General features: G+C 44.3%; 1 protein-coding gene across 6 annotated transcripts in view; it reads left to right on the forward strand.

Moving 5' to 3' along the window:
- LOC126088514 (membralin) overlaps window positions 1-14,318 on the forward strand; it is a 551,852-nt gene that overhangs the window by 77,697 nt on the left and 459,837 nt on the right. For all 6 annotated transcript variants that reach the window (XM_049906664.1, XM_049906661.1, XM_049906663.1 and 3 more), the window contains exon 5: window positions 3,978-4,036. In XM_049906664.1, the coding sequence (XP_049762621.1) occupies window positions 3,978-4,036 (59 nt within the window). The remainder of the gene's footprint in view (window positions 1-3,977; window positions 4,037-14,318) is intronic.

Below are 14,318 nucleotides of genomic sequence, written 5' to 3' on the forward strand. Positions count from 1 at the left end.
CGGAGATCTTGCTGGCCAGGGTAGTTGACTTACACCTTCTAGAGCACGTTGGGTGGCACGGGATACATGCAGACGTGCATTGTCCTGTTGGAACAGCAAGTTCCCTTGCCGGTCTAGGAATGGTAGAACGATGGGTTCGATGACGGTTTGGATGTACCGTGCACTATTCAGTGTCCCCTCGACGATCACCAGTGGTGTACGGCCAGTGTAGGAGATCGCTCCCCACACCATGATGCCGGGTGTTGGCCCTGTGTGCCTCGGTCGTATGCAGTCCTAATTGTGGCGCTCACCTGCACGGCGCCAAACACGCATACGACCCGAAGCTGGATTATGGGAGCTTCGTCTACTCGTCCGCTCGGCCATCCCTCTTACGCCGGCTCAACTCCATCCACCATCGGGGGATACGTCTTGTGACCGGAGCCTTCTACACTAGTCCTGTCGAGAGTCTTTATGCTGAAGCTGCCGAGTTACCGTTGACCTACCGGCGCGACGTACTGCTGTGTCGGTATGCCTGCCGGCTGTCGTCTATGCCCGACCACCCCTCTTACAAGTCCTTCTTCGCCGATTCTCTCGACCGTCAGTACGGGTTGTATGTGTCTGCCCTGCTGCCCACCGGAGTCCGCTTCCGTCGCCTGCTTCGACAATTGGATTTTGCCCTCCCTACCACCTTCAGAGAGGGTGAGAGCCCGACACCACCTTGGCTCCAGGCTCCGGTTCATATTTATCTCGACCTCAGCTCACTTCCGAAGGAGGGTACTCCGGCTGCAGTGTATTGCTCACGGTTTGTCGAACTTCGTGCTCGACTTGCCGGTCACGCCTTTATTTACACTGATGGCTCCAAAACTGACGATGGTGTCGGCTGTGCCTTTGTCGTCGGGGCCGCCACCTTTAAATACCGGCTCCTCGACCAATGTTCCAGCTTTACGGCCGAGCTTTTTGCTCTCCATCAGGCCGTTCAGTATGCCCGCCGCCACCGCCATTCATCATATGTACTCTGCTCTGACTCACTCAGTGCTCTTCAGAGCCTTGGAGCTCCCTATCCGGTCCATCCCTTGATTCAACGGATACAGCAGTCCCTCCATTCTTTCACTGATAACGGTGGTTCTGTCAGCTTTCTGTGGGTTCCCGGACATGTAGGAGTGCCTGGGAATGATGCTGCGGATGCTGCAGCCAAGGCTGCAGTCCTCCTGCCTCGGCCAGCCTCCCACTGTGTCCCGTCATCCGACGTTCGTGGGGATGTATGTAAGAGGCTTGTGTCGTTGTGGTGGGATGCTTGGTCATCCCTCCAAGGAAACAAGCTCCGGGCAATAAAACTGCTCCCAACTGCTTGGACAACATCCTCCCGACCATCTCGGCGCGAGGAGGTCCTTCTGACCAGGTTGCGGATTGGGCATTGCCGGTTTAGCCACCGCTACCTTCTCTCCGGTGACCCAGCCCCGCAGTGCCCTTGTGGTCAGGCATTAACAGTGCGCCATGTTTTATTGTCGTGTCCCCGTTTTAGTCAATTTCGTGTTGTCCTGTCCCTGCCATCTACTTTACCGGATGTTTTAGCTGATGACGCTCGAGCAGCTGCTCGTATTCTGCGTTTTATAACTTTAACTGGCTTGTCCAAAGACATTTAATCTCTTTACTTATTTTGTCTGCATCTTTGTCAGGTCCTTCTGGTGTCCCCTCCATCCCCTTGAGTTTTACCAGATTCCATGTGCTCTAACAACAGTGACTGGGCGCTAATGACCTCAGCAGTTGAGCGCCCTTCAACCCAACCAAAAAAAAAAAAACGCATACGACCATCATTGGCACCAAGGCAGAAGCGACTCTCATCGCTGAAGACGACACGTCTCCATTCGTCCCTCCATTCACGCCTGTCGCGACACCACTGGAGGCGGGCTGCACGATGTTGGGGCGTGAGCGGAAGACGGCCTAACGGTGTGCGGGACCGTAGCCCGGCTTCATGGAGACGGTTGCGAATGGTCCTCGCCGATACCCCAGGAGCAACAGTGTCCCTAATTTGCTGGGAAGTGGCGGTGCGGTCCCCTACGGCACTGCGTAGGATCCTACGGTCTTGGCGTGCATCCGTGCGTCGCTGCAGTCCGGTCCCAGGTCGACGGGCACGTGCACCTTCCGCCGACCACTGGCGACAACATCGATGTGCTGTGGAGACCTCACGCCCCACGTGTTGAGCAATTTGGTGGTATGTCCACCCGGCCTCCCGCATGCCCACTATACGCCCTCGCTCAAAGTCCGTCAACTGCACATACGGTTCACGTCCACGCTGTCGCGGCATGCTACCAGTGTTAAAGACTGCGATGGAGCTCCGTATGCCACGGCAAACTGGCTGACACTGACGGCGGCGGTGCACAAATGCTGCGCAGCTAGCGCCATTCGACGGCCAACACCGCGGTTCCTGGTGTGTCCGCTGTGCCGTGCGTGTGATCATTACTTGTACAGCCCTCTCGCAGTGTCCGGAGCAAGTATGGTGGGTCTGACACACCGGTGTCAATGTGTTCTTTTTTCCATTTCCAGGAGTGTAGTTTAGACAAGAAGAGAATAGAAGCTTTTGAAATGTGGTGCTACAGAAGAATACTGAAGATTAGATGGGTAGATCACATAACTAATGAGGAGGTATTGAATAGAATTGGGGAGAAGAGGAGCTTGTGGCACAACTCAACTAGAAGATGGGACCAGTTCGTAGGACATGTTCTGAGACATCGAGGGATCACCAATCTAGTATTGGAGGGCAGCATGGAGGGTAAAAATCGTAGAGGGAGAGCAAGAGATGAATACACTAAGCAGATCCAGAAAGATGTAGGCTGCAGTAGGTACTCGGAGATGAAGAAGCTTGCACAGGATAGAGTAACATGGAGAGCTGCATCAAACCAGTCTCAGGACTGAAGACCACAACAACAACAACAACAACAACAAGGAATGAGGTAGTGGGTCATTTCCCTGTGGAAAACTCAGTGTAAGACCTGCTCAAGTCTGCCACTGAGCACATTCTACTCCAGCCATGTCGAAGGCATTCCTTTCCCAACAGAGGCAGGTTCCATTTGTGAAAGCAACCATATTACATATCAGCTCTGCTGCAATTTTTACATAGCATTTTATGTCGACATGGCCGCCAACCAGCTGTCCATTAGAAGAAATGGCCAACTGCCAACTGTGGCCAAGAGAAACATTGTGCTGCTGAGCACAGCATGCTCAGTTTCAATGTCTGCTTCACAACTCATGCCATCTGGATCCTTCCCCCCTCCCAGCAAAGCTTCCCTGAACTATGTACAGGGGATTTATCCATGCAGCACATCCTGTGTTTCTGAGATCATCCTGGTCTCAGTCTTCACTAACCTTCTGCACCAACACTCTTTTCCACACAGTCTCCCCTCCCTCTGTTCTGTCACCCCCTCCCAAACCACTCCTCATGTTGTCAGCATTGCACGCTGCACAAATGCACCAGATCTGGTGCCTTTGTCATATTATCTATACCATGCAACTGCTGCTTCTCCCTCCCACTTTCCTATCTTGCGTACCTGCTACCTCCTTCCCAGCTGTTAGCTACCCTTCCCAAACCCTTCCTGCCACTCCCTGCCTCTTTCCTCTCTCACCTGCCCCACATGAGCGAACATATCACTCCAGTCTACCTGACAAATTGCCATCCCCGCATTGTGCATTCAGCCACTGCGAGGAATGGCCACGTGGTTTGAGGCGTCATGTCACAGACTGCACAGCCACTCCCGCTGGGGGTTCGTGTCCTCCCTTGGGCATGTGTGTGTGTGTGTGTGTGTGTGTGTGTGTGTGTGTGTGTGTGTGTGTGTGTGCTGTTCTTAGCGTAAGTTTTACACACATTTGAACATTTTTGACTTGCATTCAGCCAGCACAATGTAGCTGACCATAGGCAAACAATTCATGTAAACTTACTAAAGTCTCCCATCTTCTTAGTTTGATATTAACATTTGAAAACTGAAATTTTCATTTGTTCTCAGGGACTGATGTAGCTATTTCAGCTACAGCTTGGGATGGCAACCTTTCTGACACTAATAAGGTAAATTAATTTTCAAAGTTTTACTGTAAATAACAATAATATTAGAAGTGGTACAGCATTTGTTATCTCCTATTTACTAAGCAGTTCTCTTCAGTAACACACCTATTTAATCTTTGGTATAATCTATTGATGAGTCACTGTTTGTTCAAGTGAATGATTATGCTTACATTTACTGGACTTGAAAGTTATTGTTATTATTGTAACTGGATTGTCACTGTTATTATTTCTTTTAATCATTTTATGTGTCATAATTATTTCTCCTCACAATTTTGAATATTGGCAAAAAATACTCATCATCATTTACAATGATTCTTAGTGAAAATATGATTGAACTAACTTGTTTTAGGAGTTCCAAAATGTGCTTTTTCCAGTTTAAATTCTTATCGCTGTGGACACATGAAGATCTTGAAATTTCTACCACATTTATTATTTTTGTACCATGTGCTATACTTATCATTGATTTAGTGCCTCTAGATGTGCATAACTGCGTCTTTTTAAAATTGAGGGTGAAACGATTAGCAGAAAACCAGCCAACAATACTTACAAGAACATTGTTTACCATATATTATGTATCAGTATATATGCTTGGATTACAATACTAATGTCATCTACCGAAAGATCTAATTCTGCATGTTGTATATTATGCAGAAGATGGTTTAAATGGACCTAAGATTCGCCCCAGTTAGAATTTTGTCCCTGGCCTATACTGGTTGAATTATTAAATTCCATGACATTATCCATTGGTTGGCTATACTATCAGTCGCATAAAATTTCTATTTATCGCGGAGAATACCATGATTCACACGGTCAAATGCCATAGATGGATCACAAAAAAATACCAACCAGTGTGGTATTTACTGCTTGTGAAATTTGGTGAGTGAACATGTAAATGGCATTCTCAGTAGAGAAACTCTTCTGAAACCCAAACTCTGATTTGCTGAGGATATTATTGTTACTAAGGTGAGTTACTGTTCCAGAATTCATCACATTCTCAAAAGTCTTGGAAACGATGTCACTTTGTTAAAACCGTGTTTAACGTAACACATTTTGACTTTTTTTTCCATCCTGCCACAGTTACAAAACAATGCTCACAATGCCATGAAATGTTACTAAGAACTATGTGGTCTAATGATAACTTAAAACCGATAATGGGAAAATAAAATTCACCCTCAATTTTTAAAATACGCAGTTATGCACATCTAGAGGCACTAAATCAATGATAAGTATAGCACACGGTACAAAAATAATAAATGTGGTAGAAATTTCGAGATCTTCATGTGTCCACAGTGATAAGAATTTAAACTGGAAAAAGCACATTTTGGAACTCCTAAAACAAGTTAGTTCAGTCACATTTTCACTAAGAATCATTGTAAATGATGATGAGTATTTTTTGCCAATATTCAAAATTGTGAGGAGAAAGAATTATGACACACGAAATGATTAAAAGAAATAATAACAGTGACAATCCAGTTACAATAATAACAATAACTTTAAAGTCCAGTAAATGTAAGCATAATCATTCACTTGAACAAAAAGTGACTCATCAATAGACTATAGTGAAGATTAAATAGGTGTGTTACTAGTTGCAATCATTTCAGAAACCATAGTAAAATTTTGAGTAAGCGATCTCTGTAAGATGATTTTCTACTTACTTTGAATCTCTTGCGGAGAATTTAATACTAGGTTCAAGCAGCAGGAGACAGTTATAAAATAAAACTATATATAATTGTGTTAGAGGAGAAATTAATGAGCTTTTATCTTCTAATTTCATGTTACTTGTTTCTCAGATAGTAAGAGAAGGCAGGTCTAGTGATTTATTCTGTCTTTTAGTCATGTGTAGCACATTCTCACATACAAACACTCTTTTACTTCTTACAACATGTAGATTTTTCATACTCGTGAAGAAGGTGTGCATTAGATTCATACTGTTATCATCAATTATAGGCTTCAACTTATTTCTGCTCTTTTAAAATTTTTGAGAACAGTATGCCTTGTCCTCATTCAGAAAAATCGTTCTCTGATTTCAGTGTATAATTATATTAGAAAAAAATATATCTAAAAACAAAGATGAGACTTACCAAACAAAAGCGCTGGCAGGTCGATAGACACACAAACGTACACACAAAATTCAAGCTTTCGCAACAAACAGTTGCTTCATCAGGAAAGAGGGAAGGAGAGGGAAAGACGAAAGGATGTGGGTTTTAAGGGAGAGGGTAAGGAGTCACTCCAATCCCGGGAGCGGAAAGACTTACCCTAGAGGGAAAAAAGGACAGGTATACACTCGCGCGCACACACACACACACACACACACACACACACACACACACACACACACACACACACACACACATCCGCACATACACAGAGACAAGCAGACATTTGTAAAGGCAAAGAGTCTGCTTGTCTCTGTGTATGTGCGGATGGATATATGTGTGTGTGTGTGTGTGTGTGTGTGTGTGTGTGCGCGCGAGTGTATACCTGCCCTTTTTTTCCCTCTAGGGTAAGTCTTTCCGCTCCCGGGATTGGAGTGACTCCTTACCCTCTCCCTTAAAACCCACATCCTTTTGTCTTTCCCTCTCCTTCCCTCTTTCCTGATGAAGCAACTGTTTGATGCGAAAGCTTGAATTTTGTGTGTATGTTTGTGTTTGTTTGTGTGTGTATCGACCTGCCAGCGCTTTTGTTTGGTAAGTCTCATCTTTGTTTTTAGATATATTTTTCCCACGTGGAATGTTTCCCTCTATTATATTTATATCAGAAAAAAGTTACTTTTTAAAAATTTCAGATGTCCACAAAACTGTATTTTTGAAAATTTTTGTAAATTGTAGAGAACTTATTTCATAGCAAATTAGAATTTGTGATTCACAGTTACTGCCAGAGGATGGATCACTCCAAATTTCAGTGTGTATCAATGCAAATAAACATACATTTTTGAGCATTTTCAGAAGTTACCACTGTCCTGTGCATAATCTAATTTGTAGTAAATTGGCATTTGTGATTTGGTTACTGTAGCAGATATTGCAACTAAAATAATGTGTTACAGCTAGTTTTCCCTTAAAGGTAACTGTATGTTATCTACATTTATTGTAAATTAATTCCATTTTTGAATATATTAACGACTACAATAACGACTAGAATAACCTCAATAACCTACAATAACCTCAAAAAGAAACTGAAAATTTTACCACATGATTTTCTGTTGCCTTAATAGAAATCTCATTTTGTATATTTACTTCTATTCTTATAGGAATTAGTAAGTTTTTTACTCAAGAGATTAACAGATAATTGGCAGGCTTAGTTTAAAATTGTTGATCACAGTCCTGTAAGAGCTGTTCAAAAGGTATCTGACTTTTATTTATAAAATCAGTCTTTATTTAGATACAATTATTTGACACTAGTTACCTTCAAAGTCATCCCCGTCTCAACTTGTACACACTTCTCTCAACACTGCTGCCACTGCTGGAATCGTCACTGGAAAATCTCATATGATATGGTTCAGAGCTGCTCCAGTCAGTTCTGGAGAATGCCTTTTCTTTTCTGAAATCTAGTTCCTTTGAATCTTTTTCAGTTTAGGGAAAAGCCAGAAGTAACTCAGTGATTGGTCAGGGGAATAGGGAGGCTGACAAATCACAGCCATTTTGTATTTGTCCAAAAAAAAAAACCTGAATTAATTGAGAATGATGAGCAGGTTGTTATCATGGTGAAGGTGCCAGCTGCCTGCTGACCACAAGTCTGGCTGTTTGCATCTCACAGCTTCATGAAGGTGACACAGGATCTCTTGGTAGTACTCATTAATGACATTAGTTCCTTCTGGAGCATACTGCGGAAAATCGTAACACGGTCCCTGACTTCAGCCGTCGCACGGACGCCAAAATAAAAAATATTGAAATAAACGATATCGGAATTGAAAAACAACTGCTATCACTTAGTAGCGGAAAAGCATCCGGACCAGACGAGATACCCTTAAGATTCTACAGTGATTATGCTAAAGAACTTGCCCCCTTTCTATCAGCAATTTATCGTAGATCGCTGGAAGAACGTAAAGTACCTAGCGACTGGAAGAAAGCGCAGGTCGTTCCCATTTTCAAGAAGGGTCATAAATCAGATGCGAATAATTATAGGCCTATTTCGCTTACGTCAATCTGTTGTAGAATAATAGAACATGTTTTGTGTTCTCGTATTATGACGTTCTTAGATAATACAAATCTCCTTCATCATAACCAACATGGATTCCACAAACAGAGATCATGTGAAACTCAGCTCGCCCTATTTGCCCAAGAAATTCACAGTGCCGTAGACACTGGCGAGCAGATTGATGCCGTATTCCTGGACTTCAGGAAGGCATTTGATACAGTTCCGCACTTACGTTTAGTGAAAAAAATACGAGCTTACGGAATATCGGACCAGGTTTGTGATTGGATTCAGGATTTCCTAGAAGAAAGAACACAACATGTCATTCTTAACGGTTCAAAATCTGCAGATGTAGAGGTAATTTCGGGAGTACCGCAAGGAAGCGTGATAGGACCTTTATTGTTTACAATATACATAAATGACTTAGTTGACAACATCGGTAGCTCCGTGAGGCTATTTGCAGATGACACGGTTGTCTACAAGAAAGTAGCAACATCAGAAGACTCGTACGTACTCCAGGAAGACCTGCAGAGGATTAATGCATGGTGCGACAGCTGGCAGCTTTCCCTAAACGTAGATAAATGTAATATAATGCGCATACATAGGGGCAGAAATCCATTCCAGTACGATTATGCCATAGGTGGTAAATCATTGGAAGCGGTAACGACCGTAAAATACTTAGGAGTTACTATCCGGAGCGATCTGAAGTGGAATGATCACATAAAACAAATAGTGGGAAAAGCAGGCGCCAGGTTGAGATTCATAGGAAGAATTCTAAGAAAATGTGACTCATCGACGAAAGAAGTAGCTTACAAAACGCTTGTTCGTCCGATTCTTGAGTATTGCTCATCAGTATGGGACCCTTACCAGGTTGGATTAATAGAAGAGATAGACATGATCCAGCGAAAAGCAGCGCGATTCGTCATGGGGACATTTAGTCAGCGCGAGAGCGTTACGGAGATGCTGAACAAGCTCCAGTGGCGGACACTTCAAGAAAGGCGTTACGCAATACGGAGAGGTTTATTATCGAAATTACGAGAGAGCACATTCCGGGAAGAGATGGGCAACATATTACTACCGCCCACATATATCTCGCGTAATGATCACAACGAAAAGATCCGAGAAATTAGAGCAAATACGGAGACTTACAAGCAGTCGTTCTTCCCACGCACAATTCGTGAATGGAACAGGGAAGGGGGGATCAGATAGTGGTACAATAAGTACCCTCCGCCACACACCGTAAGGTGGCTCGCGGAGTATAGATGTAGATGTAGATGTAGACCACACCACTGGAGTAAAAAAATATAGTCAGCATGACTTTCAAATTACTGCATACTTGCCTCATATTTTTGGGTCTCAGCAATGATGAGAGCTTCCATTGCGATGACTGGAAGTTTGCTTCTGGCTTGTACCCATATATACAGGACTAATCACAAGTGATCACTGTGTTAACAAAGTTGGGGTTGCTGTTCACAGTATCCAGCTTGTTCTGTTCGATCCCTGAATGAAGTTGCTTCTGCTCAGTTTTTAGCAACTTTGGTGCAAATTTTACTGAGATCCTCCTGAGGTTCAAATGTTCCATTAAAATGAGTTGAATAGATCTAGTACTATTTTTAACCTTGACAGTAAGTTCTCTGATCGTGATTCATCTATCCTGAATCATCAGGGTGCTTATGTGATCAGTAAAAAACTCATTTGTGGATGTTGAGGGCCAACCAAACTTAAAATTTGATGCAATAATGTTGTTCCATTTTCCTGTCATATTGCCCACAAACCAAAATCTAGCAAATACCACTTACACATGTTCACATGTCATTTGATAGGTAGTGACTGGTTGTTTCCAGTCATAAAAAAAATTCGGCATGCATACTACGTATGCCAACAAACATAGAGAGCTCACACACCATGATTCCATTATTTCAACGATAAAAAATAACGTTAGATACTTTTTAAACGGGCATAATATGTGGCACCACCCACAATGCATCCCCAATGTGAATGCTGTTCCCAAACATGGGATGAGTCGGTTGATGTTCGTAGGCAGTTGAAAATCGCCCTGACAAATGTCAGACAATTGGCAGTGGCTGTGTATTGCTGTGTTGGAAGAGCTCTTGAGAGTCATGTACCTGTGGTACAGGTGCCAAAGGTATCTCCAGTACTACGTTCTCCTGTGGATCCTGTCTCCTCTGCAGAAGGTACAGAACCTGTCATTACTCATCCACTTGGCTGCATGTGGCATTTCAGTGGTAGATCTAGGATTCCTCTACAGGGTAGGTGGGGACCAGGAAGGACTAGAGGTGTTATACTGACCCTCCTAACCAACAAGTTTTAGGTGCTGTCTTTCACTGAAACTGATACTGAGCCAGTGGGACTCACTTCGCTTGTTTTGAGGAAACCTTTTTCATCCTGTGTGAGGAGGAGGCAAACACAAAAGGGGAGTGGTCTAATAATCATCAGCAGTTCAAATGTATGGCAAATGTTGCAACCACGTGGGGAAATGGGAGCAAGGGACAGGAAAGGACACCAGGTGCACTTAGTGTGTATGCCAGGGGTTTCATTCAACATATTTGAAAGGCTATTGTGGCAGCCATTGAGGGAAGAGAGTGTAACCAACTGCAGATTGTGTCACATGTTGGAACAGACATAGCCAGTCATCTGGGCTCCAAGGTCGTACTTGGATTATTCCAGTGACTGGCATATAAGGTTAAGAACACCTGAAAGAAGCTCAAAATATGCAGTATTGGCCCCAGAACACGCAATTCACAGCATTGGCCTCAAAACTGACTGTGGCCCCTGGTTCTGAATTGAGAGTAAGGACTGAATCAAATATTTCGAAGGTATTGTGACAAGCTAGGCTGCCACTTCCTGGATATGCACCAGAGGGTTGAGAACTGTAGGGTCCCCCTAAATGGATCAGGTGTGCACTACACATCAGAGACTACTGTCCAGGTAGCTAACTATGTGTGGGTTGCACACAAGGGTTTTTAGATTAGGAGACCTACATCCAATCAAGATAACAATAGCTGCAGGAAACACAGAAGTATCACTGTAAGAAGGAAACCTGAAAGTATAAGTGACAATTGAAAGAAATGCCTCCCAAAGATGAGAGTATTATGATCCTAGTGGTTAACAGGCGAAGCATTTACAACAGAGTGCCAGAGACTGAAGTGATCCTGAAAAGGAGTGGAGCTCATGTACAATTAGTTACAGAAAGCTGGTTGAAACCTGAAATTGATAGCAGTGAGACTTTTTGCAAAGATTTAAGTGTGTATCAAAAGGATAGGCTAATGAGAAATGGAGGTGGTGTATTTGTAGCGGTAGACAAGAAACTCAAATCCAGCGGGATAGAAGTTGAAGCTATGTGTGAGATTGTTTGGGCAAGAGTCAGTATCAGGGGTGGTCATAAAATGGTAACTGGATCTTTCTTTCACCTACCAGACTCATCTCTTGATGTAATTGAAATCTTTAGAGAAGATCTCAGTTCTCTTGTACGTGAATTCCCCAATCATACTGTAATCATTGGTGAAGACATTGTCTCCAAACAGTCAGTTGGGGAAAATGAGTGTTGTTAGTGGTGAGAATGATAAATGTCCTGTGAAACATCATTAAATGCCTTCTCTGAAAACTAACCAGAGTAGATAGTTTAGAAGCCTACCCATGATGGAAATATATTAAATCTAATAACAACAAATAAACCTGACCTCTTTGAGGATGTCCACATTTTACCAAACTTGCAATTTTCTCACATGACATCCTGATAGCCATGGATCAAGGCAGTGTGCTAGATAAAGTATTCTTCAGTTAAAAAAACTTTGACTCAGTATCACATCAAAGTTTATCATCTAAAGACAATATTGTGAGAAGGATAGATTGCTACTCACCATATAGCGGAGATGTTGAGTCGCAGATAGGCCCAAAAAAAAGGCTGTTAAGACCAGACTGTGAGCAGCTGTGCATAATGGGAGAAGCAATCTGGTTGGCAGGGGTGGGGAGGGATTGACAGGAGTAATGAAATTATAATGAAATCCAGACCTTTAGCTGCTTGCAGGGATTGATAAATATCAATGGGGACAGTTGAAAATGTGTGTCCCAACTGGGACTCTAACCCAGGATCTCTTGCTTACATGGCAGATGCTCTATACGCTCTATCCTATAGAGCCACCGAGGACAAGGAGGATAGTGTGACTGCAGGGACTTATCTCTGGCACATTCCCAACTTATTATACATGCACTACATTTGTAGCACCCCTGCCCACTATACGCATTCTTGTGGCAGTCAACTACCAATTCCTGTAAGAGTTTGAGCAATGTGAGTGCATCCGCACTGAAGATGATCATTGGCCGGTTAGCCTTATCTATATGAAGATGGTATCTGTACTTTCAGACATGTCTGAAAGAACAGATACCATCTTCATAATGACAGGAGTAAAGTTGGACATGAGACGCTGCATTAACAATCAGTGTGGAATTGCAGTTGTATGTTGTGCATGGACGAGATGGTTGATACAGTGTTACTTGTAAGAAAGAGTGTGCAGTGCATTTTGGAAGGCAACCAGTGAAACAGAGGTAAGAAGAGAGATATTGGCAGACACTGAGTATAGTAATGCGTTAGAAAGTAGTAACAGAGGAAAACAGTGCTGGATTACGGAATGGAAGGAAAGGTGTTAGGTAAAATCAAACAATGGAAAATCCATAATGGAAGTACAAGAGTCATTGACAGATAAAGTCCTGGGTGTACTCCAGGGAAGCGTATTGGATCCCTTGAGATTCATATTATTATTTTTGTGGACAATATTAATAGTAACCTCAGAATGTTTGCAGGTGATGAAGTTATCTATAATGAAATACAGTGTGGAAAAAACTGCACAAACATTAAGTCAGATCTTGAAAATACACTCCTGGAAATTGAAATAAGAACACCGTGAATTCATTGTCCCAGGAAGGGGAAACTTTATTGACACATTCCTGGGGTCAGATACATCACATGATCACACTGACAGAACCACAGGCACATAGACACAGGCAACAGAGCATGCACAATGTCGGCACTAGTGCAGTGTATATCCACCTTTCGCAGCAATGCAGGCTGCTATTCTCCCATGGAGACGATCGTAGAGATGCTGGATGTAGTCCTGTGGAACGGCTTGCCATGCCATTTCCACCTGGCGCCTCAGTTGGACCAGCGTTCGTGCTGGACGTGCAGACCGCGTGAGACGACGCTTCATCCAGTCCCAAACATGCTCAATGGGGGACAGATACGGAGATCTTGCTGGCCAGGGTAGTTGACTTACACCTTCTAGAGCACGTTGGGTGGCACGGGATACATGTGGACATGCATTGTCCTGTTGGAACAGCAAGTTCCCTTGCCGGTCTAGGAATGGTAGAACGATGGGTTCGATGACGGTTTGGATGTGCCGTGCACTATTCAGTGTCCCCTCGACGATCACCAGTGGTGTACGGCCAGTGTAGGAGATTGCTCCCCACACCATGATGCCGGGTGTTGGCCCTGTGTGCCTCGGTCGTATGCAGTCCTGATTGTGGCGCTCACCTGCACAGCGCCAAACACGCATACGACCATCATTGGCACCAAGGCAGAAGCGACTCTCATCGCTGAAGACGACACGTCTCCATTCGTCCCTCCATTCACGCCTGTTGCGACACCACTGGAGGCGGGCTGCACGATGTTGGGGCGTGAGCGGAAGACGGCCTAACGGTGTGCAGGACCGTAGCCTAGCTTCATGGAGACGGTTGCGAATGGTCCTCGCCGATATCCCAGGAGCAACAGTGTCCCTAATTTGCTGGGAAGTGGCGGTGCGGTCCCCTACGGCACTGCGTAGGATCCTACGGTCTTGGCGTGCATCCGTGTGTTGCTGCGGTCCGGTCCCAGGTCGACGGGCACGTGCACCTTCCGCCGACCACTGGCGACAACATCGATGTACTGTGGAGACCTCACGCCCCAAGTGTTGAGCAATTCGGCGGTACATTACCCGGCCTCCCGCATGCCCACTATACGCCCTCGCTCAAAGTCCGTCAACTGCACATACGGTTCACGTCCACGCTGTCGCGGCATGCTACCAGTGTTAAAGACTGCGATGGAGCTCCGTATGCCACGGCAAACTGGCTGACACTGACGGCGGCGGTGCACAAATGCTGC

The sequence above is a fragment of the Schistocerca cancellata genome, chromosome 6, assembly GCF_023864275.1.
Source record: "Schistocerca cancellata isolate TAMUIC-IGC-003103 chromosome 6, iqSchCanc2.1, whole genome shotgun sequence".
NCBI classification, from domain to species: Eukaryota; Metazoa; Arthropoda; class Insecta; order Orthoptera; family Acrididae; genus Schistocerca; species Schistocerca cancellata.